This window comes from Bos mutus, chromosome 19 (genome assembly GCF_027580195.1).
Source record: "Bos mutus isolate GX-2022 chromosome 19, NWIPB_WYAK_1.1, whole genome shotgun sequence".
Lineage (NCBI taxonomy): Eukaryota > Metazoa > Chordata > Mammalia > Artiodactyla > Bovidae > Bos > Bos mutus.
Genome location: NC_091635.1, coordinates 6,936,514 through 6,960,540, shown reverse-complemented (window position 1 = coordinate 6,960,540; position 24,027 = coordinate 6,936,514). Strand labels below are relative to the sequence as shown.

Here is a 24,027-nt window from a genome sequence, read left to right as displayed (position 1 = left end):
GGTTGTGGGGGTGTTTTTCTTCCTTATTATTTTGCAAAACGAGCAGCTGTGCTATACGATTTTTCCAGTTTCACTAAAACAGATTAATCCTACAAATAACCTGAGTGAAGGTTTCTGTTCGAACTAAAGAGGCAGGAAACCTGCACCCTTCTCTCTCAGTAACTAGACAGACCTGGGAAAGACAGCTCCCTGATTTGTGTCATAACTGTAACTTGGCTTTAGTTCTCTATGCTATGAAGCTAAGTGCCTAGTCCAAAAGTGTTGTGAAGGAGTTCTGCCAGTCATTTTGGTACTAATACAGGTTTTTAAAATTCTTCATAAACATGTTTGCTAAGGGTGTTGAATTTTTCCCCTTAGAAAGCTTATGGTTTAGAAAGTGAAGTTGAACTTAAAATGATGATGGCAGAAGAGTCCGCATTTTGATGACAGTCTCGGTTTTTTACACAGTTATGTGACTTAAGTGGCTTGGTATTTATTGCTAATACCTAGTCTTCAGAGAAGGCAATGGCACCCCACTCCAGTACTCTTGCCTCCCACGGACAGAGGAGTCTGGTGGGCTGCAGTCCTGGGGTTGCTAAGTGTCGGACATGGCTGATGCGACTTAGCAGCAGCAGCAGCGGTCTACTTCTTAAGCGTTTTAAAATTAGATCACCAGGCTTCCCTTCCTGATGCTTCTGTTCCATTTAGAAGTACTGGGGTGTTCAGACCCAATGGAACAGAAGCATCAGGAAGGGGAGGGATATTCAGGTGGGGAGCGACAGGAAGATGGGTCAGTCACTCAAATCTGAATCTAGTTTGTAGTAAATATATTTACATGTGAGCTTCCCTGGTGGCTCAGATGGTAAAGAATCCGCCTGCAATGCGGGAGACCTTGGTTTGATCCTGGTTTGGGAAGATGTCCTGGAGGAGGACATGGCAACTCACTCCAGTATTCTTGCCCAGAAAACCCCATGGACAGAAGAGCCTGACGGGCTACAGTCGATAGGGTCGCAGAGTTGGACTCGACTGAGTGAGTAAGCACAGCGTATTTACATGAATTCAGGAAATAAATTACATGAAATCTACAAAAAACTGAGAGTCAACAAAAGTTAGCAGTGACCAGCATTTTCTCAGAGGAGGATATAACAGGAGAATTCTAGAGAAAAATCAATTCCACAGAAAGGATGGTCCCGATTACCTGAGCCTGATGGAAAGTCACCTCTTCCAGGTAGAACAGGTTTGAAGTAGATGCTCCCATGTTTCAAGCCAACTCTGGTTTGTGAATTCATCTCTGAGGAGCTGTCCCAAGAGCCCGTTGTCTTCAGATTCACTCACTTCAGCTACTGGGAGTCCCCGAGTTTCGAGCCTTGGGTTGGTGCTGCCTTGGCGCAGCGGGAGGAAGCTCTCCTCCTGTCCCCGCGGGGTGAGCAGGTGTGGGTTCTGAGAAAGCTGGAGCCGGCCCACAGGTTTAAGACGACGCTCCCCAGTATTCTGGACAGTCCAGGGGACCCCCGGAAGGTCTGGCCCAGTAACGTTTGGGGTGAGGGAGAGCGTCTGCTGGAGAGGAGGGCGGCTGATGTCCACGCAGGCGCACCCTCAGACCAGAGGCGTGGCTCGGGCACCGCCACGCCCGGTCGGGAGCGCTGGGGAAGGCCCGGGCTCCAGCGGGCGGGCGGGCGGGGCATCCGGGCGCCCATGCAAATCGGCCTGGCCCCGCCCCGCTCGCCGCGGCTCCGGAAGCGGCCATCCCCGCGCCTGGCTCCGCGCGCTCCCGGGGCCGGTTCCGCGTTTCGCCCGGGTCCCCTGCCTCGCGGCGCTGGCGATGAGGACGCCGGCGGGGCGCGCGCGGCCCGTGCGGGTGCTGGTGGACATGGACGGCGTGCTGGCGGACTTCGAGGCCGGCCTGCTGCGGGGCTTCCTCCAACGGTTCCCCGGGGAGCCGCACGTGCCGCTGGAGGAGCGCCGCGGCTTCTTCGCGAACGAGCAGTACCGGGCGCTGCGCCCCGACCTGGCGGTAGGGGGAGGGTGGATAGGAGGGGTGCGGCGCGAGGGGAGCGGGGAACCCGGACCCCACAGGACATCCGAGGACGGGGGGCCTCTCCCCTGGGTCAGTACTGTCTCTGCTCCATGTCCAGACACCTTCCTGTTTAAAATGAACAAAGCTCTCACTTCAGAATCCACACTTCACTTGGGACTAGACAGTCTGGGGGTTGGGGTTGTTTCCTTACTGCTAAACAAAATCCTCCACCCGGGACTCTGATTTGGGGACCAAAGCCCCCCAGGAACCTCACCTGTGAGCCCTCGCTGTGTGTGTGCGGGGGAGGTGTGTGTGTAGGGGGGAGGGGTTGAGGTCTGGAGCAGAGCCAGGACGGGAACGCTGTATCTTTCAGGACAAAGTGGCCAGTGTGTATGAAGCCCCAGGCTTTTTCCTAGACTTGGAGCCCATCCCTGGAGCCTTGGAAGCCATGCGGGAGATGAATGACATGCAGGAGTGAGGAAAGGCGGCGAGGGAGTGGGGGCTGGGGGGCAGGGGCGGGCACCACCCCGTCTAATCGTGCCCCCTCCCAGCAGCACCCAGGTCTTCATCTGCACAAGCCCTCTGATGAAGTACGACCACTGTGTGCAGGAGAAGGTGCTGCTGCCCCAGCGCTCCACGGGCATCCTTAGCTTCCTAAATTATGATTTTTTTTAAAAGAAACCATCGGGGGACTTCCCTGGCAGTCCAGAGGTTAAGACTCTGTACTGCCAAGGCAAGGGGGCACGGGTTCAATCCCTGGTCGGGCAACTGAGATCCCGCATGCTGCATGGCCTAGCACCCCCCCCCCCAAAAAAAAAACCACACCAGCAGAAACACAGAAAGTTGGGGGGTGGGGGGGAGTGGAGGGGGTATCTCATAAGCTGTAGACCCTCCCTCACACCTACTGGCCCTGAGTTCAGGGGCCCATCTTGCCCTACTGACCCTGTGCCCACCTCACAGTACCACTGGGTGGAGAAGCACCTGGGACCCCAGTTTGTGGAGCGCATTATCTTGACGAGCGACAAGACAGTGATCTCGGGGACCTACTCATTGATGACAAGGAGGTCATTCAAGGTGGGGAGCCTTTTTCCTTAGCAGTCTCCAGACATCTGGCCTGCTGGGATTAGCGGGAGGGAGTACAGATAACCAGATTAGGGACTTCGGGTTCTCTGCCTCCCCGCCCAGGCCACGAGGAGACCCCCAGCTGGGAGCACATCCTGTTCACCTGCTGCCACAACCAGCACCTGGCCCTGCCCCCGCCTCGGAGACGGCTGCGCTCCTGGAGCGACAACTGGAGGGAGATTATAGACAGCAAGCGGCGAGCCCTGCCGCCGGACCCCGACGGCCTGGGGTTGCCCCAGCAGTGAGGCCGGAGGAGGGCGAGGCAGACGGGCAGGAAAGCCGGGCAGAACCGAGTCCCCGTGCAGCCCGGCGGCGGTGACCCCTCAGCACCGCGCCGGCCGGAAACGCGCTGGGAGAACACACACCTTTTAAATAAAACGCTTTGGCTCGCTGCTCTCTTAAGGCCTTTTATTTGGGAAAGGGAAGAGTCGGGACTCTCCGGGGGGCGGGGGGCGGGAATACAGGCCGATGAGGAGGCCTTCACCTCCCTCCCTCTGGGCTCTAGTTCATAAATCCCATAATCCGCCCACCTCCACGTCCACCTGGACACCGTTCCTCTCGGAGCCGCCATTCCTTGGTCATGTAAGAGGTCAACCTTAAGGGGGGCCAGGACCTTCCCCTGCTCCCGAACCCCAGCTTTCCACGGGGACCCACACCCCTTCCCCCATGCTGAGCGGTGTACACTGGACTCTGAGCCCTGCACTGTATGTCAGCAGCTGGTCCCCTCTCCCTTCAGCAGCCCTCCTGCATCCCCTAGGCCCGCCTGAGCCCCAGACGTGCTTCCAGGCATAGCACCCCCCCTCACTAACCCTGATGGCAGAGAAGGTGGGCCAGGGCTTCCAAGCAGGGACTGCGGGGTGGGGAGGGGAGGAGACACCGCTCGAAGAGTCTGTGCCTGTCTTCTGACATGTCATCACCCTCATGGCCACGGTAACAGTCACTGGGCTGGACTCTCAACAGCATGGGGCACGCTCTGGTCTTTGAGGCGCCCTACCGTGGTGTCTGGCTGACAGGTCTGTACAGATCAACAGTTAAGCCAGAGAGTTCTCAGGGCCAGCATCCGCCAGGCCAAACGCCCGGCTTGGAGAGCTTGTGGGGCAGGTACCCAGCCTCCACAGACAGGGGCACAACACCGCCCTCAGCTTCCCGGAGCCGCAATATACTTTGAACAACAAGGCTTCTCATTTCTGCGTCTCAAAATGACTCCAGACACCTCTGTTAGGGGAGAATGCTTCCTTCCTCAAGCTCAGACAACTGTCCTAAGCTCCAGGCCCAGCTGTTCCTCAAGAGAAACACCTTCTGCGAAGCCTCCGAGTCCAGGGACCGCGCTGCTTCCTCCGCGAGGGTGAGACCCGGCGGGGGTGGGGGGTGGGTCAGCACTAGGGCCTCTCAACGAGGTTGAGAGCAGTGGCCCGTGAAAATGGCAGCATCTTCAACTTCCCCGTCCACGCGTCTCAAGACCTGGCTTCCTCACTCGTCTGGGGCCTTTCATCACAGTGCAAATACCTGCCATGCCGAGAAAACGCACCTTGAAATGGGCCGAGCGCGCGCCGTTAGCGGAGAGGGTGCCGCCTCTCCTGAGCCCCCACCAGGGTTTCAGCCTTGTCCAGCGGGCAGCGGGTCAGGGCTGCTGGGGGCCCTCCGTCCTCGGCAGGGGGATCCCCAGGGCGGCATCCGCTCGCCAGCTGCGGGCCTCGGCCACCTGGCTGGGGGAGCAGAAGTCTTCCAGGAAGATCTGGGCCAGGTTTCGGAGCCGGGCGCTGGCTGACAGGGAGAAGCGCAGCATGCACTGGACCACGGGCCGGGCTGTCAGCTCGGGGTGGGGGCGCGCGCCAGGCGAGCCCAGGCCCATGAGCGCGGTCACGGCTGACAGCACGGTCTCCTCGCTGGGGCTGGACAGGCAGTTGACGATGAGGGGGACGCCCCCCGCCTGCAGGATGTGTTCCCTGTTGGCCCTGTCGGCGCACAGGTTGCAGAGGCCGCCTGGGGAAGAGCAAGCGGACCCTGAGGCCTCAGCCATGGGCCTCCTCTGCCCTCTCCTCCCCAAGTCCCAGGGAAGGGCAGGGCCCCTGAGAAGCTAGCCTGGGGACAAGGGACCGGAAGCCCACCGGATCTCCAGCCGTCCCTTTCAAGGTTCCAGACAGGCCTGCCTGCCAAGGCCCAGCCTTCTGGAGGTGGACACTGAACCTTGTCCCTCTCGGTTCGGCCACTTCAATGCTTTCCTGGGAACTCCCTGGTGGTCCAGGGTCAGGGCTCCACACGTTCCCTGCTGAGGGCCTGGGGATCCTGGCCGGGAAACTAAGATCCTACAAGATGTGCGGCATGACCACAATACATATATGCGCACACACACATATGCACACACATACATATACGCACACATATGTAAGGTGATTGTTTCACAGGTGTACATACATCAAAACGTATCAAGTTGCCCCCTATGTAAAGTTTATCACATGTCAGTTATACCGCAATAAAACTGTCAAGAAGGCAAAGTATAAACCACCTCAATCCTACCACCCATTTAATATTTGCTTTTCATCCCACAATATTTAAATATGTGACTCCATATACTTGATAACAATGTGATCCTGTTTTCCTGTGAACACCTCTCCACGCCAATAAATCTACAATCATTTAACACCCACGCAGTCCACCCTTTTACCATTTTATGGATACAACATAATTAAGAGGCCCTAACCCATCACTGTTGCTAGGATTCTGGGGGATAAAAGAAAAGGACAGAGTGAAGAGACCTGTGGTTCTGGATCGAAGAACACACCACCGCATACGTAGTGTGGCCTGACCTTGTACTCTCCGGCCAGCCCAGAGCCCTGGGTGTGGGAAGCTGACTTCCTGTGGCTCCTGGGTGAGCTTCCTGCCGTCAGGGCTCCCCCACCCTTGGGTTCCTACTCCAAACAGAAGACCAGCTTCTAGCTCATTTGCATAACACGGCCGCCCAGCTCCGCGCAGCCAATGAGGAGTGACTGACAGCCCAACCACTTCCCCTGCGTCTCTGGAAACTGGCAGAGGCTATGGCTTCTCGCAGCCTCAAACCCAACCAGCCTCAAACCCAACCGGGACGTCTTTCCCAGCAAGAGGGGACAGGTGCAGCGAGGTGGGGGGCAGGGCTGGCAAAGACCTCCTCCCTCCTCCAGGCTCAGCCACCTGCTCCTGAGCAGCACCTGGGTCAGTCTGGGTCCCGCTGAAGGGAAGCTTATAAAGGTTCCATCCACTCAACCTTCAGGAACTTCCCACTGCACCTGGAATAAAGTTCACACTCCCTTCTAGGATCTTCACATGTTGCCAACTTTTTTTTTTTTTTTCTGTTCTTTTTTCTTTCATTGGCCATGCCATGTGGCATGCAGGATCTTAAATGCCTAAGCAGAAATTGAACCGTGCCCCCCATGCAGTGGAAGCTCTAACCACTGGACCACCAGGGAAGTCCTGACACGCACTTGCTGGTAACCAGCACGTCACTGCTCCCTGGATAGTGAGGTTTTCCTGGACCACCACATAAGCCACACCCTGTCCCGTCCAGGCACTTCCCTCATCACCTTGTTTCATTTTCTTCCCATGCTTAGAACTTCTGAGGGATCACCATGGCTTTTTCTTGCTTGCTGACTGCTGAGCCCCACTAGAAGGATACACTCCCAGAGGTCAAGACCCAGGGTGTCTTATTCCCATCACGTCCGGGGTGCCTGGTCCAGGGTGCGCTCTACAAACATTTGTTAGAAGGACTGTAAAGCGGTGAGCAGCAGAAAACAGCTGCACTGCAGATGGTCGGGAGGCTGGACGGGATGGCTCCCAGAGACCCTGCCCACCTGGGACATCTGCGGTTCTGGGGTCTCACCGACAGGGGACCTCTGAGGGGCAGCCCCAGAAGGGGAGGCGCTGATGCAGGGTCCCTCCCCACCTCTCAGGTCACTCCAGTGGAGCCCTTAGCACAGCTTGGGGCCTACCTTCCCACCACCCTCCTTACTTGCGGCCTGTCCCCATCACTGGGCCCCACACGGCAGTCACTCACCTCTGAATCTCAGGGGCTGCAACTGTGCCTTCTTGCTGGGCACAAACATGCTGGGCACGTGACTGAACCCCACAGAGCAAGAGTCACCACCACGCCCACTTGCAAGAAAGAAGCTGAGGCCACTGAGTAACTTGCTCAAAGTCTCAGAAAACGGGGAGCCCGCTGCCACTCCCAGGATAAAGGGTGTCCCTGTAGAAGCTACGAGAACAACTAATCCTACCATGGGTGGAGACCAGGCTCAGCCAGGCACGGGGACAAGTGGAAACGCCCCGGCAGGACCCCGGCTTCTCGCTCACACTGGCACCATCTCTTCTGAGCTCCGAGTGGAGCTGCAGCCTCCTACCCACACTGCGAACTCAGCTCTGGCATGGGGGACGGGACTTATCTCTGCCCTCAAAGGTGATACGGTGAAAAGCCGAGTCACTCTTGGGCTGGTGAGTCATCATCGCGCCCAGGTGTGCCTGGGCAGGGCTCTGCCACTCGGGATAATCAGAGGGCATCTGCAGGAGAATGGGCGCAGGAGGCGGTCTCCCAACAGCCAGCCCCACCTGCTCCCCGTTTACAGGCCTGGGAAGCCTCCAGGGATGGATCGAGGGCTGCCAGCGCTCACCGGCTGCCGGGTCCCACCCCAGGCAGGGAGCTCTTTAAGCCCCTTGGCCTTGCTGGCAGCGACCGTGGAAGATGAAAAAGAGCAGTGAAAGCCTGGAAAGAGAAGGGCTTCAGGGATAAGAAGGCTGAGCAGGAGCGCCCGAGAAGGAGCCAAAAGACCCCCAAAGAGTGGAAGAGAAGCTGCAGCCGCTCTGAATTTTCCTCCGAGCCCACCTCTGCGCACTGGCCGTGAAGAACTAAGGAGGGCTGTAGAAAAAGAGCAACATGAAGCCTGGAAGCTTCCTAAAGAAGGCCCAATGACAGCAAACTGGTTAAAGAAAGTAGGGTACATCCATATGATGAAACATTATACCGTTCTAAAAATCACATTTAAAAAAAAAAAGTGTAATGTGGGAAAATGCTTGCTATATAAGGTTAAGGAGGAAAAAAGGACACCAAATGTGTCATAAAATTGCAATTAAGAAAAAGAAAAAAGTCCAGGGAATTCCCTGACCGTCCAGTGCTCAGGACTCTGTGGCCTCACTGCTGTGGGCCCAGGTTTAATCCCGCTCGGGGAACTGAGACCCTGAGAACCATGCAGTCCAGCCAACAAAATAGAGGTCCAACAAGATGTCCCTCTTCTCAGAGCTTTCCTCGGCCACCCTCATCAGTCCCCTCCCCAGGGGCCCTCTCCTCACTTCGCTTCTTTTCTTTATACCAAACAAGGGGGAAAAAAAGGAAAAAAGCAAAAGAAGAAAATATTCATAGATTCTGACAGAGAACTCATATCCAGGATATTTAAAGAACTCCTTCATATCAGTAAAACATGAACAACACAATAAAAAAAAATAATGAGCAAAAGACTTAGACAAACTGCACAAAAGAGCCAATATATGAAAATGTGCCCAACATTCCTTATCAGAGAAATGAAAATTAAAACCACAGCAAGAGGCCCCTATACACCTGTCATAACGGAAAACAAAAAAAGACTGACAATAGTAAGTGCTGGCAGAGCTATCGGAACTCTCGTGCGCTGGTGGTGAGGAGTCTACACGTCGTAATTACACTGGAAAACTATCTGGTAGCTTCTAATACAGTTGAACACACATCTACCGTGTGTGTGGGTAGGTGTGTGTGTATGTACATGAATGCACACGCAAACTCAGTTGTATCTGACTCTTTGCGACCCCATGGACTGTAGCCCACCAGGCTCTTCTGTCCATGGAATTTTCCAGGCAAGAATACTGGAGTGGGTTGCCATTTCCTCCTCCAGGGGATCTTCCTGACCCAGGGGTCAAACCCACAACTCCTGCATCTCCTGCACTGGCAGGCAGATTCCTTACCACTGCGCTACCCTCGAAGCCCATACATCTACCCTGTGACTCAGCAATTCCACTTCTACCCAGATCTGAGAAAAAAAGAGTACATACATATACTATAAGAAATCTACCTGAGACAAATGAGTACCTGATGTATACAAGAAAACCTGTATAAAAATGATCATGACAGGCTTCCCTCATGGCTCAGTGGTAAAGAATCCTCCCGCCAATGCAGAAGACACGGGTTCAGTCCTGATCTGGGAAGATTCCACACCCTGGGGGGCAAATAAGCCCATGTGCCACAGCTACCGAGCCTGTGCTCTGGAGCACGAAGCTGGAACTACTGAGCCCTCGAGCTGCAACTACCGAAGCCTGCATGCCTGGAGCTCTGCAACCAAAGAAGCCACTGCAATGAGAAGCTCTCGGACGGCAAGTAGAGAGTAGTCCCTGCTCATCGCAACTAGAGAAAAGCCCGGGGAGCAACGAAGATCCAGCACAGCCACAAATAAATAAAATCTTTAAAATTATCGTAACAGCTTTACTCATAAAGGCTCTGAAGAAATAACTCAAAGCTCCAGTGGATGACTGGAGGAACAACTTGTGGCCTGTTCATACAAAGACAGGAGCTACCGATACTGCGACAATTTACATGGACCTCGGAACATTATGTTGAGTGAAAAAAACCAGGGGCTCAACTCAAAGAAGCCTGAACCAGTCCACTTACATGAAGTTCAAGAACAGGCAAAACGAATCCATGGGGCTAAAGGTTAGAACAGTGGTTACCTCAGGGTGGAAGACACTAACCGGCAGAGGGTATGAGGGATCCTTTCAGGGAGACGGTAATATTCTGTATCTTGATTTAAGTGCTGGTTACATACATGTACGTACACTTTAATGAACTTGAAAAATCATCAATCTGGGACTTCCCTGTGGTCCACTGGTTAAGAATCCACACTTTCACGGCAGGGGTCTCGGGTCTCAATCCCTGGTTGGGGAACTAAGATCCCCCATGCCGTGCAGTGCAGCCAAAAAAAAAAAAAAAAATCATCAACCTGACACGTAAATCGTGCGCTTCACTGTCTGCTGATCCCGCTGCAGATTAAAGACTGGTGACCACGCAAAAAGGAAAACAAGTTCTGACTGGTGGGTGAACGTGTTTTGGACAAACCAGGCAAGGCAGAGAGAAAGAGAACAAGGGGTAAAGGCAGGGCCCGTCCAGACGGGAGCCCCAGAAAGCCCCGGGAGAGGCAAAGGAGAACCCCCAGGTGCCACCTGGGAGGAGAAAGCTGGCAGCTCAGAGAGGTCAGGCAGGGGATCTCAAGTCACACAGCAAGCAGGGCATCGGTGCTGGGAGGGACAGGAGGGCCTAAGGACTGTCCTGGAGATCGAGGAAGGGCGTGCTGACGAGTGCTGAGCCTGCACCTGGAGCCCTGGAGGGCTAGGCGAGTCCTTGGAGACACTGGCTGGAGAGGTTGTGTCTGAGCACCTGCCCACCCCAGGGCACAGGGCTGGCCGCAGTCAATCCCAGGTCAAAATCTTCATTGGGGACTATTTGTTTCGGGGTTTAACTTTAGTATTGGGTTGGTCAAAACGTTCATAACATGTTATTTTTCCATAACATCTTTTTCTTTTTAGCTCTGCCTGGGCTTAGTTGTGGCATGTGGGATCTTCAGTTCTACAGCTGCATCATGTGAGAGCTTTAGTTCTTTAGTTGGTAGCATGTGGAATCTAGTTCCCCAACCAGGGATCGAACCCTGGTACCCTGCATTTGGGAGCTCAGAGTCTTAGCCACTGGACCACAGGGAAGTCCCATGTTTTCCATAACATCTTGTGGAAAAACCCAAATGAACTTTTTGGCCAACCCGATATCTTGAGTTGGTCTTCCCTGGTGGCACAGATGGTAAAGAATCTGCCTGCAATAGGAGAGACCTGGGTTCAATCCCTGGGTTGGGAAGATCCCCTGGAGAAGGGAATGGCAACCCACTTAGTATTCTTGCCTGGAGAATCCCAGGGACAAAGGAGCCTGGAGAGTTACAGTCCATGGGGACACAAAGAGTCAGACACAACTGAGCAACTAAGCGTGCATACACACACATGCATTTTAAGAAAATCAGTCCTGAGTGCTCACTGGAAGGACTGATGCTGAAGCTGAAACTCCAATACTTTGGCCACCTGATGTGAAGAACTGACTCATTTGAAAAGACCCTGATGCTGGGAAAGATTGAAGGCAGGAGGAGAAGGGGACGACAGAGGATGAGATGGTTGGATGGCATCACCAACTCAATGGACATGAGTTTGAGTAAACTCTGGGAGTTGGTGTTGGCAGGGCGGCCTGGCATGCTGCAGTCCAAGGGGTCGAAAAGAATCGGACACAATTGAACGACTGAACTGACTGATTCTCACACACACGTTATCTTGAGAATGGTTCTCTCTTACATTTCAGGATGGACACTCAAGGGGCGAACAGCATACAGAGAAAGCTACTATTATGTGTAAGCAGGCAACAGACAAATATACACATATGTACATGTTCACATCTGCTGATTCCATGAGAGGGGAACAGAGGGGAACTGACCAGGATGGTAGTGAGACTTCTCTAAAAACACAGGGTGATACAGTTTTCACTTGAGTGATCTGTTTGGTATAATCTAAAAAAAAATTTAAAAAAAAAAAAAATCATGGCCTTTTGCGGTTCTGACCTAGACTTCAATTCTAGAAGTCTATTACACAGGGCCATTCCAGCAAGTGAGAAATTATATACAAATAAGCAGCACTGCCTGCGAGAGCAAAATGGAAGCAACCTAGCCAGCCATCCTCAGGCGCCCGCTAGACCTCAGTCCCGCCAGGCTCAGGACATCCTGCAGTGCTCATCAGGCAGCTCTTTAAGGGCTGACACCGAACGTGTGCCAATAGGTGGCGCTAAGTTTTTTTCCTGTTTTTTTTTTTTTTTTTAAGGGACTTCACTGGTAGTCCAGTGGTTAAGATTCAGAGCTCCCAATGCAGGGGGCCCATACTGGATCCCTGGTCAGGGAACTAGATCCCACATGCCACGACTAAGACCCAGCACAGCCAAATAAATTTAAAAAAAGGCAGGGGGCGGGGAGGAGCGGAATACAGATATAGTATACTACAGGCATGTGTGAGACACACAATGTATACACAGTATACATACAAACACACACATATTTGTTTATAAATCCTGCAAATATCTCTGGGAGGATACACAAGAAACTGGCAACAGTGGCTGCCTCCAGAAAAGGCTACAGACTGTTACAGTGCACCACCTGCCCTTTTGAACTCCGTACCGGGTGAACGCACTATATATTCACATACATGAATAAAACAGACACACCCTGCTTGTGCCTAGACCCGAGAGGAAGGGGGGAGGGCAGAGGGGCCCGGATCAGCCTTCCCAGGTGGCGCGCGAGGGCGTGATGGGACGAGAACCTCGACTTCAGCTTTCCTGTAACTAGTGGCGGGCTGGGGAGTTTTGTTTTGTTTTGTTTTCAGCTGAAAGATGTGTGATCCTAGGACCCCAAAGCGCCAATGAGAGAAGGACGTTCCCCGGGGACCCCAGAGTTCCGCGGATGGAGCCAGGGCTCTGTGGTGGGCGGAGCTAGCTAAAAGTCCCGGGACCGCCCCTGCAGATTCAAGTGAGCCGAGCAAGCAACTCCATTTCTCTAAGTTCATTTCTACTGAGCTTCTTCATCAGTAAAACGGGCAGAGAGGATTAGATAATGTTAAGACCCCTCTCTGGCACCCAGTAGACGTGGACCAGGCAGGCCCCTGTTTACAGCCCCGGAGACTGGCCCAGGGCACACCTGCAACCCACACACAGAGAAAGGCAGGCACACAGGCAGAGGTGAGCAGTGAGAACGCACGTGCCCGTGTCACCTGCACTGAGCTAAAGGACTGACGCATAGTCAGCCGTCCAGCACCTCTGCACACTCTCCTGATTGAATTCTCTCCCTCTGAGGTGAACCCCTTCCTGACTTGTAATAAACAGGACCTTTTATTTCCTGTGTGGCTTGTGGATCTTAGTTCTCCCATCAGGGATTGAACCTAGGCCATGAGAGTGAAAGCACCGAGTCCTAACCACTGGACCACCAGGGAGTTCTCAGTTCAGTTCAGTTGCTCAGTCGTGTCCGACTCTTTGTGACCCCATGAATCGCAGCACGCCAGGCCTCCCTGTCCATCACCAACTCCCAGAGTTCACTCAGACTCACGTCCATCGAGTCAGTGATGCCATCCAGCCATCTCATCCTCTGTCGTCCCCTTCTCCTCCTGCCCCCAATCCCTCCCAGCATCAGAGTCTTTTCCAATGAGTCAACTCTTAGCATGAGGTGGCCAAAGTACTGGAGTTTCAGCTTTAGCATCATTCCTTCCAAAGAAATCCCAGGGCTGATCTCCTTCAGAATGGACTGGTTGGATCTCCTTGCAGTCCAAGGGACTCTCAAGAGCCTTCTCCAACACCACAGTTCAAAAGCATCAATTCTTTGGCACTCAGCCTTCTTCACAGTCCAACTCTCACATCCATACATGACCACTGGAAAAACCATAGCCTTGACTAGACGGACCTTTGTTGGCAAAGTAATATCTCTGCTTTTCAATATGCTATCTAGGTTCGTCATAACTTTCCTTCCAAGGAGTAAGCATCTTTTAATGTCACCATCTGCAGTGATTTTGGAGCCCCCCAAAATAAAGTCTGACACTGTTTCCACTGTTTCCCCATCTATTTCCCATGAAGTCATGGGACCAGATGCCATGATCTTAGTTTTCTGAATGTGGAGTTTTAAGCCAACTTTTTCACTCTCCTCTTTCTTCCAAATATTTTTTTTTTAACCACACATTCCCCGCTAAACACTATAATTCAGTTCTGCCTTTTTGGACTTTATAGAAATGGAATCATGCTGTACATATTATTATGTGTCTAGCATCATGTGCTTAACATTATGTTTGCAAGATAATTGCATGGAGCTGTGCAGATTGTTCATTTACCTTGCTAAGTAGTATGAATATCCACAATATTGATATTCATCCCAATGTTGACTGTTTGCAGGCTGGGGCTATTACAGACAATACTGCTGGTGACATTTTTGCCTATGTGTCTACACGTGCCTGGACCTAGCTCTATGAAGGTAACTGCTGGATCAGGGGGCATGCCTCCCTTCAATTACACTAGATACTGTTTTCCAGAGAGCGGCTCAGGAGTCATCCACCAGTCTTTTTCAGTACACCACCACCATCTGGTGGCAGCTACGAGTATTGCAGGAAGTAGAACACAGGAAAAAGGATTTAAGCTGAATTGTGGGAGGTGCCTCCTACTTGAACTCTGTTTTGGTAACAACTGTCAAGTATTCTGTGATATCCTAGGATTCAGTTTTCATGGAAGCAGAGAGTTATCTCCTGGCTTGTTTACATCTCCACACAGCATCTAGAATGGTGCAGGTGTGCACACACAGCAGGTAAGACTGAGGATCAACCAGTGGTGCTTCAGGCCAATACTCTCAAATTGATGCCAAAGCCTGTCAGAGGTTTAATCTGGGGCATGAGCTCGGAATCCTTCACTCATTTGAGTGTTTACTGAGATCCTGGCTTTGTATCTGGTTCCTGATAATCCACCCACTTCCCATCCCGACCCAAACAAGGGTGGCTCTGGCCTGACCAGTGCCCATTGCCCAGGGGTTCGTCCTCCTAATACCGCCCCGACACCCATTGTGAGGCTAGGGGTCAACTTTCATACCTTTTTCTATCACTCAGTGATGCTTTTCCAGAAAGAACAAATCCCTGGAAAAGATAGGTCATGAGACACTATTCCACTTCAGTCTCTGGAAGATGAGGGAACTGCTTACCCTCAAAGGGGTCTGGATAGCAGACCATGCAGCTGCAGGCACTTTAGCTCATTTAATTGTCAACAACTCTGTGAGGCAGGTATTGATCCTGCCCACCTGACTGACGATGGGAGAAGGGAAGTCATGTGCCCAGAGTTAAGTCGCTGAGTGAGGACTGGAACCCAGGCCTGCCTGACCCCAAAGCCCTGCTCCTACCAAACTCAATCTCTTCCGAGCCAACAAACCAACACTCAGTTTGATTCTGCCAAACCGTGGCTGTGGGCAATCTTACCTAGTAGTTGTTCCAGAACCAGCCCCACTCAGGGCGCCAGCCCCAAGTCAGGGGCAGGACTCTGCGTGCGTGCACTCACCTCATCCCCTCTTTCCAGACCAAAAAGTCTGAGCATTCAAGACAAACGTAAGCAAAGCACTCTGACCTCATGGAGATCACAATCTCAGACCTGCCACCAGAGAGAAAAGATTCAAAGCTACAAAGCACAGCGCAGGATAACCACTGACAGTGTAGCGCCACAGATATTAACAGGGAAGGAAACAAAGAGAGTAACAAAATAGGCTTCTAAGCACCACTGGGACTTCCAATTTATGCACAATGAATAAAAAAGAAATTTCATCTGCAGAGGACCCCGTGGAGGGATTCTGTGCTAAGAAAGCTGTTGTTCCTGGGATTGGGGACCTTAGGAAGGAGGAGAAAAAGAGAAGGAAAAAGCGGCTGTGAAGAGGAAAACTGGTGATTAAGGATACGAACGATTCTAGACAAAGTGCCTTCACAGACACACAGACACAACAGCTCTGCTCCCCACAGCAGTCCTGCGAGGCAGGCAAGGCTCAGATGAAGAAACGAAGCTCAGAAGAGATAGGACTCATCCACAAGGATCAGCTACAAAGTGAAGTGGGGACCGTGGACTCCGGGTCCAGGGCTTGGTCACCCACCCTGGGAGCCCCCAGCCCAGTGGACTGGGATCTCAGAGGGCTCCTGCCTTGGGAAAGGTGCTTCCTGATCCTGTAAAAACTCGCCTTGGCTGACTGCTCTTTTTAGCAAAGTTTTCTGCAGAGTCGAGACCCTAGTGGTCCAGTGGTTAACACTCTGCACTGCCACTGCAGGGGGGCACAGGTTTGATCCTTGGTCAGGGAACTAAGATCCCGCATGGGAAGCACCCCCCCCTCCACCTCCCAAAATAGCTTCAGTTGGAGGAGATATATCATGGCCTTTTACCATTTATCTCTGTGGTCATCCTCCCCAAAACCCATATCCCAGTCTAATAACGAGAAAAATGTCAGGTAAATCCCAACTGAAGGAAAACCTACAAAATACCTGACCAGTACTCCTTAACACTGCCAAGGTCATTCACAAAAAGAAAAAGTCTAAAACCGGCACAGCCCAAAGGAGCCTAAATCTAACACAGTATCTTGGATGGAATCCTTAAACAGTAAAAGGTTATGAGGGAAAAACTGAGGAAATCGGAACAAAGTATGGACTTCAGTTAATAACAGGGGTACCCAGGTGGCTCAGTGGTAAAGAATCTGTCTATCCCTGGGTCGGGAGGATCCCCTGGAGAAGGAAATGGCAACCCACTCCAGTATTCTTGTCTGGGAAATCCCATGGACAGAGGAGTCTGGCAGGCTACAGCCCATGAGGTTACAAAGAGTTAGACAGGACTGTGGATATTGGCTTATTAATTGTAACAAGTGTACCATACATACTAATGTATGATGGTAATAATAAGGAAACTTGGTGTGCATACATAGAAACTCTGTATTACCTTCGCAATTTTTCTAAAACTGTTATAAAATACAAAGTTTATTTTAAAAGAGAGCGAGAGATTGAGATCTAAGGAACTTAACCAGATTAAGAGCACGGATCCTGGTTTATACAGAACAACAACAAAAAATGTCCGCTTGGGAACTATTAGAGAAGTCTGCCTAACTGGGTATTTGGTGACAATGGAATTATTAAGTTCATTCCCTATGAAGATAAGACTCCTTTCACTGTGCAGAGAAATGTTCTTTTTTAAAGACACATGCTGCAAAAAGAATGTTGGTTTTGTTTGCTTTTTGCAGGATCTCAGTTCCCTAACCAGGGATGGAACCCGCCGCCCCTACAGAGGAAGAGCAAAGTCCTAATTCTTGGACCACTAGGGAGGTCCCAGGAGCGTTGGTTTGCCCTCAGAATAAACTCCAAACTCCCGCCCAGTGCCTAGATCTGAGTCCCTGTAAACTGGTGCGAGGTGCTCTCTAACTTAGCAACACTAAATCCTTCTCTCTCATTTAGTACCGCTCTGGGCTTCACTCACCACAATGGTGCCATATCAGCCTTCCTTCTGGCTCCTCCTGCTCTGGGGTCTTGGCCCGGCCTGTGCCTTCCAGCCAGGGCCAAACCAGAAGTAGTCCCTTCCTTCCCCTGCTCTTCTTCATCAGCCTGTTTTCTTCAGCGCCTCAGCATTTTTGTGTGTCAACCATGTGTCTCCCTCTGCTAGAATGTAAATTCCCTGAGGGCAAAGATCTTTTCCCAACTTGTTGGCCATCTCACCAGCATTTAGAACAATACTTTGCTCACACAGTACCGGCCCAACAAACACCTGTCGGGTGAATAATTCAATAGGTCTGAGACCAGAACAACCACAGGTGCCATGAGCCTTTCCGAGTGAAAGCTATTTCTCTCCATGGTGAAACATAAGATAAAGAGGTTTTAAAAGAGCGCTCAACTTTTTTTTTTCCCCCCCCTCCAAGGGGCTTCAATCCATTCCCATTTAGGATCTTACCTCTAACCGAGAGGGAAGGTAGACAAGTAGAAACGGTCCTGGGGGTGGGTTCCAGGCCAGACTCAAGCCACCCGTGAACCTGTACGCTGTGTGGGCCGCGGAGGCATTACAGACACTACGAAAGTCTGCCTTCGCTGCTGAGAGACGGCCTAAGTAAGGCCCTGCTGCTGCTGCTGCTAAGTCGCTTCAGTCGTGTCCGACTCTGTGCGACCCCATAGACAGCAGCCCACCAGGCTCTGCGGTCCCTGGGATTCTCCAGGCAAGAACACTGGAGTGGGTTGCCATTTCCTTCTCCTTTGCGTGAAAGTGAAAAGTGAAAGTGAAGTCGCGCAGTCGCGATCGACTCGTGGCGACCCCATGGACTGTAGCCCACCAGGCTCCTCCATCCGTGGGATTTTCTAGGCAAGAGTACTGGAGTGGCTTGCCATTGCCTTCTCCAAGTAAGGCCCTAAGAGAGCCCTTTCCCAACAACTCACTTCTAACTCGTTACCTCATCAGGCACCTAGGAGACCGCCTAATCCTTACCAATAGCAAACTCCACCAGGGTCTCATTCTCTTCCGACAGCGAATCGAGGAATAAATCCAAGACCTGCAGTTGCCGCAGATACTGGTAGTTACCGGGGTCATAGGCGAAGTTGGCGAGGTTGGCCAGCACTTGCTCCTTGGCGTCTGCGATGGAGAAGCGGGCAGTGGCGCCAGGGCCGGAGTGACGGTCGCGGCCGGACTCCGGCCCGGCCCCCTTGCCCCCCACCCCGAGGCACTCACCTTGGCTCTGCGTCTGCTGGAATTCCGTGACCAGCGCCTGCAGGTACCCCAGCCGACCGACGTGGGGGTCTACCTTCGGCTTCTGGGCCATGGGCGGGCGGCGAGGGGCCCCGGGGAGCGGGCGGGAGAGTGTGGAAGGCGAGGCTGGGGAGCGGGGCGAGGACCCCACCTGGTTCCGCGGGGCCGGGGAGGGGAAACGAGTTCCTTTCCTGGCTCCAGGCTCTGCAGCAGCTTGCAGCTGAGACTGGGCTGTGGGAGGCGCGGTGGGGACTCAGGACCTCGTAGGAGATGGGACTGAACACCTAACTCGGGGAGCAGGAGACGTACGAAGGAGGGCCAGCGCCCAGCTGGGCGGGACATTCGGCTGGGTTCCGGACTTCCGGGGGAAGCGGCACTTAGCACGCCCAGAGGGCGAAAGGGGCGGGGCGATGAGGCATGAGGCGAGGGGCGGGGCCGTCGCTGAGCTCGGCGTGCCTGCGCTGCCGGCTTCCAGCGTTTTGTCTCCTGCAGGCGGCGATCAGCCTCTTGATGGAAGTGGTAACTGAAGCCTGCGGTTGTGTTGAGGCGAGCCCCTAGGGCCCTTAGGAGCTCAGAGGTGCCCGGGGTGGCCTGTGTGGAGGACTGTCGGGGTAGGAGCACCTTCAGATGACCCCGCGCTAGGCGATGGGCCGCAGTCCCCGCCCCTCCACCATCAAGGGACGCCGTGGAAACGCGAGCGTCTGCTCCTTGTGTCCCCTCTGTGGCTCTTCTGACACTACCTTCTGGTCGGCTCTTCCCAAAAGCCCAGTGAGGACTTCCCTGGTGGTTCAGTGCTTAAGACTCTGTGCTCCCAGTGGAGGGGACACGATTGAATCCCTGGTGGGGGAACTATGACCCTGTATGCCCGCAGCGAGGCCAAGATGAAATTAGCGAGCCTGGTATCCTCTGCTCCTCAGTCCCGAGCTGAGCCTGCCAGGTGGCGGGGCCCACCCGGGGCAGCACCATCCGACCCCAGAAATACCACTTTGGTGGCTTTCTGGGTTGTGGGGAGCCCAGAATGCTGAAGCCCTTCTATCTAGTCCTTTCTCAGAGTTTCTCAGGAAGGGGTCAGGCGACAGAGCACCAGGGAGAAAGGTGGCCCTCTTGGACTCCAGCGTGCTTGAAAATGTGGGGATGGAAGCGGCTTAGGCTGTGAGTTTCTGGAGGGCAAGGGCCTTGCGCAAGGACAAAGTGACTGCCACACTCCAGCTTGCCACAGCCCCACTGGGAGCAGCCCCCACCTGGTGGGCTCAGGTGCCTGTGATCAGCCCCAGCCCTATGCACACACCTGGGGCTTGGGGACCTTGGCTGCTTCTTGCAGGGCAGTGACCCCAGGCCCCTCACCAGGCCCTTCACATTCTAAGGAGAGCTGATTCGACCTGGGGAAGTATATCTCAGCCCAAGGTGGCCAGGGGGCTTCTCTGCTCCTGTTTGGATAGAGCACTAAAGACCTAGGGACAGGACGGAAGTGGGCTCTACCCCACACTGGTCAGGAACTGCTCTAGACCCTCTCTAGAGGAATCCCAGGATCAGCCAAGTGTGGGTTTTGGAATCTGATGGGCCATCACATCCTCCATTACTTGTCCCCTCCTAAGGCTTTGGAAAAGACCCTGATGCCGAGAAAGATTGAAGGTAGAAGGAGAAGGGGATGACAGAGGATGAGATGGTTGGATGGCATCACCTACTCAATGGACATGTTAGAGTAAGCTCCAGGAATTGGGAGATGGACAGGGAAGCCTGGTGTGCTGCAGTCCATGGGGTCGCAGAGTTGGACACAACTGAGTGCCTGAACTGAACTGAATTAAGGCTTCTGAGGCCCTCACCTCTGAAGAATTCTTAAGTCCTTGGTTTTGTGACCAGGTCTTACTCCTCTCTGCCCAGTTCGTGACACACAGTAGCTCCTCAATATTTGTTGAAGGAATTCTGCCCAGAAATGATTGCCACTCTTGCCCAGGGTAGGGAGTCGGGGAGGGCAGGCAGAGGAGGTCAAAGTTCTCTATCCTAAATGTTTACTAATATCTTTTTTCCTTGAAAAGAAATCAGTTTTCAAGAATGGCCCTAAAAGGGGATGCATGTTTCAAAGCCATGTGGCTACTAGCACCAAAAAGGATTCATCTAGGGACCTCCCTGGTGGTTAAGACTTTGCACTTCCATTGCAAGGGGTATGCATGGGTTTGGTCCTTGGTCCTAGTCAGGGAATTTCAAGATCCCACATGCCACGCATGTAGTGCTTCAAAAAAAAAGTATCCACCCACCCACCAGCCCCAACTCTCTCCTTTTCCACTCAGTTAAGATGGAGGAGGCAGGACATGGTAAAATGTGCCCAGCTGTGCATTCTCCCTTCAGTGTACAAGCTGTGGATGGTGACCAAGTGCAGACAGGATGGGGTGCAGGGAGGCAGTGGGGGTCTTTAGGATCAGACTTTTCAGACTGGAAGAGACCTTAGCTTATCTAGGCCAACCTTCTCTGTTTTCTGCGTGCCCAGAGTCAAGGCAGCAAATTGTGGCAGTCAAACATCAATTCAGGTTCCGTCCCAGCTCAGACCCCTTTGCCTCACCTCTGTACTACCTTTTTTTGCCATAAGGGGGCACTCGTGGGTCCTGGAAAAGACAATATTCAGAAGGGTGCTTACTCATGCCAGTTGGACTTGTGCTGGAGGGCTGGAGCAGGTCATAAAAAGAAAATCAGTTCTCTCCTGATAAGACTTTCTTGCTGAAACCCGGTTGAGCTTGAATCAACAAACAAGGTCCAGGGTGGGAGTAGCCCTGAAGGCGGACGGGAGCAAACTTACTCCAGGCCCATTTTTCAGCTTCATTACTTCACAGGGTTTATAACCCGCTGCAGAAAATGTTTTTGTGTGTATAATTCAAACAAACAGTTTTTCTATTCCCTTGGTTGGTACCCTGTTGGGACAAGCCTGGGCTGATAACCGGCAGCTCTCAGGTGATTATGACTTCAGGGAAGGCACCAGGAAAAAGAATATTGTGTGTGCAGGGGCGTGGGGGGCGGGGAGGGGGTGGGAGGGGCTCTGACCTGCAGGCAGGATGCACAGGCCAATGGGGAGCAGGGGTGGCCTGGCAGGTGGCCCAGCCGGCTCCTAGCTGCAGGGTTGACGCCTCTGACACAGCAGGGAGAAAAGAATGACAGGAGAGGGGAGTGAAAGGGCCTCTGTTGCGAAAGCAGCTCCATTTCAGAGGTCTTGGGGCCCTGCCCAGCAACACTTCCTCCCCACATCTGATGGCTGGCTCCCCGCACCCAACACTAATCTTCCAGCTGAGATGCAGGGAAGGGCCAAGGAGGGAGGAGACCCTTGAGCAGACCCTGAGCGGGCAGGGGTCTCTCAGCCTTTTGTGATTCTAGGGCCCAAGCCAGGGGCTCCCCTCCAGTTCTCTGCACAGGGCCCCCACCCGACATTTAATCTGTCCACGCCCTGCATCCGGGCCCACACCTCTGCCTGGCCCTCTGTCACAACTCCTTCTCTCCCGAGGCCCCTCTTGCCAAGGTTCCAGGCAGCATGGGGCCAGGCAACCTGGGCTGGGGGCAGCCCTTAGGGCACAGGCTGGGCCACCTGGGAAGAAGGGGGAGCAGGAGGGACTCGGAGGAGGGGCGAGCAGCTCTCTGGAAGTGTCTGGAGGGTGATGGATAGAGATCGTATGGGAGGCATCCAGGCTGGACTTGAGGGTCCAGTGTCTTGAGCTGTAGCAGCAGCAAATAGGCAGGCAGCTGAGCCAAGCCGGTCGTGACAGACCCGAGCTGGGCTCAGACCCACCTTGGGCTCTGGTGCCCAAGGGAAAAGTTAGGAGGACCTGCTCCTGGATTCTGCTTGTTGGAAGGAACCCTGAGTGTTTGGCGGCAAACCTCTGAGGTCCCAGCTCCTGGTTGAGTCCCAACCTGCAGGGCCGGGATGGCCTTCAGGTCAGGCCTGCTGGGTAGCCCTTCACCCCAGCCTCTGGCGAAGTAGCCAGACGTCCCCTTCCTGGGCTGAGGCAGGACTCGCTGACTTCAGGGCTCGGAAGCTGGTCACATAGGTGAGTGACCCCGGGGCTCAGACGCTGGTCACATACATGATCTCGACACGCAGCCGCTTCTCAGGACCATCCATGTCCTCTGCGGCGAGGCCCTGCTCCAGGGCAGCTTCTGGGACAGCTCCTTTGGCCTCAGCCCACGGGCCCTGCCGCTCCTTCTTGCCCAGGACACAGAAACTGCCACCCATGAAGAGGGCAGCCGAGATGAGGAAGAAACTTGACATGTAGAAAACGTAGCTGAAGTCGTTGGTGGTGTCCAGGAGGAGTCCTGGTGGCACAGAGAGCAAGTCAGGTCACTGCCCGTGACTATCGGCTCCCCGCACCCCCTAAACCGTGTGCTCTGTGAGGGCAGGGGTTCTGTCCCAGCCGCCTCCCCAGCACTAGCTGGTACCTTGTTGGCATTCGTTAGGTATTTGTTGAATGAAAGGAAAGAGAAGCAAACCAGCCCTGGCCCGGGCAGCCAGTCCTCGGGCCGGAAGAGCACTTCAGGGCATGGCTCCTTTACCCTCAGTGGCAGGCGGCCAAGGACTCGAGGCCCAGTGGCGTCTGGGATATCTGCTCAGCCATGCCCTGGACCCTCGTCAGCTCTCCCTGCTCGTCAACCCTGGAGAACTTCCTTGAAAACTGGGACTCCCAGTGCCACATTCGGAGGCGGGGAGGAGTCCCCGTCAGCTGACTGTGATAAGCATGCTGTCAGCTGTCCACCCCACCCCCAGCACCACAGGCTCCACACCCCCCCGCTTTACTCTGAATGTTACACACTCAGCTTCCAGCACGGCCACTCCAGTGGGTCTCTGCTTCCATATCTGTTTGCTTCCCTTCCAGCACAAAATCACCACCATGATCGCAAAGGTGCCTCTTTGCCCCAATCCTCGACTCTTCCACCAGAGGCTGAGCCCTGAGTGGTGGGGACCAGTGCTCCGTGCTCAGCCCTGCCCACCCGGTGACTGGCACAGGGGGAGGGACAGTTACAGCGGGTGTTCTCATCTGCGTTTTTGCAGATGACACTGTGGCTCACAGAAGGAACATGACTTGCCCAGGGCCCTCAGGCAGCAAGTTGGAGGAGTAGGATGTTACCAGTAGACACGACATGTACATGGCTTCTACCACATGCCAGGCTCTCTACAGACCTCTTTGCTGTATGACCTGTGATCCCCACAAACAAGCCTATGAGGTAGATTCTACTGTCATCCCCACTTTGCTGATAAGAGAACAGAGGCACAGAAGGAAAGACAAAGAACTGAGGTAGGTCTGGTACCGAAAGCCTTATTTTTGACTGTTTATACCATAATCGCCAGCTGGGGAACAGGCTGTGGCCAGTCCCCCGAGGTGACTGAGAAAATCACAAATAGGGGCTTCCCTGGTGGCTCAGATAGTAAAGAATCTGCCCGCAATGCGGGAGACCAGTGTTTAATCCCTGGGTTGGGAAAATCCCCTGGAGAAGGGCATAGCAACCCACTCCAGTATTCTTGCTGGGAAAATCCCACGGACAGAGGGGCCTGGCGGGCTTCAGTCCACGCAGTCGCAAAGAGTCAGACACGACTGAAGCGACCTGG

General features: G+C 53.6%; 3 protein-coding genes across 6 annotated transcripts in view; 1 reads left to right on the top strand and 2 right to left on the bottom strand.

The window, feature by feature from the left end:
• Positions 1 to 1,540: 1,540 nt before the first annotated feature.
• On the top strand, positions 1,541 to 3,515 carry NT5C (5', 3'-nucleotidase, cytosolic). Its single transcript, XM_070389053.1, is given in 6 exon segments — positions 1,541 to 1,993; positions 2,370 to 2,470; positions 2,551 to 2,611; positions 2,957 to 3,026; positions 3,029 to 3,070; positions 3,182 to 3,515. Coding segments are annotated over 6 exon segments (894 nt in total). The 5' UTR covers positions 1,541 to 1,555; the 3' UTR covers positions 3,364 to 3,515.
• Positions 3,513 to 18,564, bottom strand: ARMC7 (armadillo repeat containing 7). 2 transcript variants are annotated; one of them, XM_005907936.3, is made up of 3 exons: positions 18,429 to 18,564; positions 18,189 to 18,332; positions 3,513 to 5,101 (listed from the first exon to the last, which is right to left on the bottom strand). In XM_005907936.3, exons 1-3 carry the CDS (start codon positions 18,517 to 18,519, stop codon positions 4,740 to 4,742), a joined length of 597 nt encoding a protein of 198 aa, XP_005907998.1. In that variant the 5' UTR covers positions 18,520 to 18,564; the 3' UTR covers positions 3,513 to 4,739. The 2 variants fall into 2 exon arrangements, with proteins under 2 accessions (XP_005907998.1, XP_070245155.1); XM_070389054.1 differs by having other exon boundaries at positions 3,513 to 4,624.
• Positions 3,513 to 24,027, bottom strand: part of SLC16A5 (solute carrier family 16 member 5) — a 32,656-nt gene continuing 12,141 nt past the window's right edge. For all 3 annotated transcript variants that reach the window (XM_005907987.3, XM_070389050.1, XM_070389051.1), the window contains exons 5-6: positions 18,429 to 22,739; positions 3,513 to 4,624 (exon numbers count right to left, since the gene is read on the bottom strand). In XM_005907987.3, the coding sequence (XP_005908049.1) occupies positions 22,492 to 22,739 (248 nt within the window). In that variant the 3' untranslated portion in view covers positions 3,513 to 4,624; positions 18,429 to 22,491. The remainder of the gene's footprint in view (positions 4,625 to 18,428; positions 22,740 to 24,027) is intronic.

Excerpts from the sequence above, each read along its gene's own strand:
- ARMC7 (XM_005907936.3), bottom strand. The coding sequence starts at position 18,519 with ATGGCCCAGAAGCCGAAGGTAGACCCCCACGTCGGTCGGCTGGGGTAC. Across the intron at positions 18,333-18,428 it reads CCAGCAGACGCAGAGCCAAG|ACGCCAAGGAGCAAGTGCTG; the intron begins GTGAGTGCCTCG and ends TCTCCATCGCAG. Across the intron at positions 5,102-18,188 it reads CCTGGTGGAGTTTGCTATTG|GCGGCCTCTGCAACCTGTGC; the intron begins GTAAGGATTAGG and ends GCTCTTCCCCAG.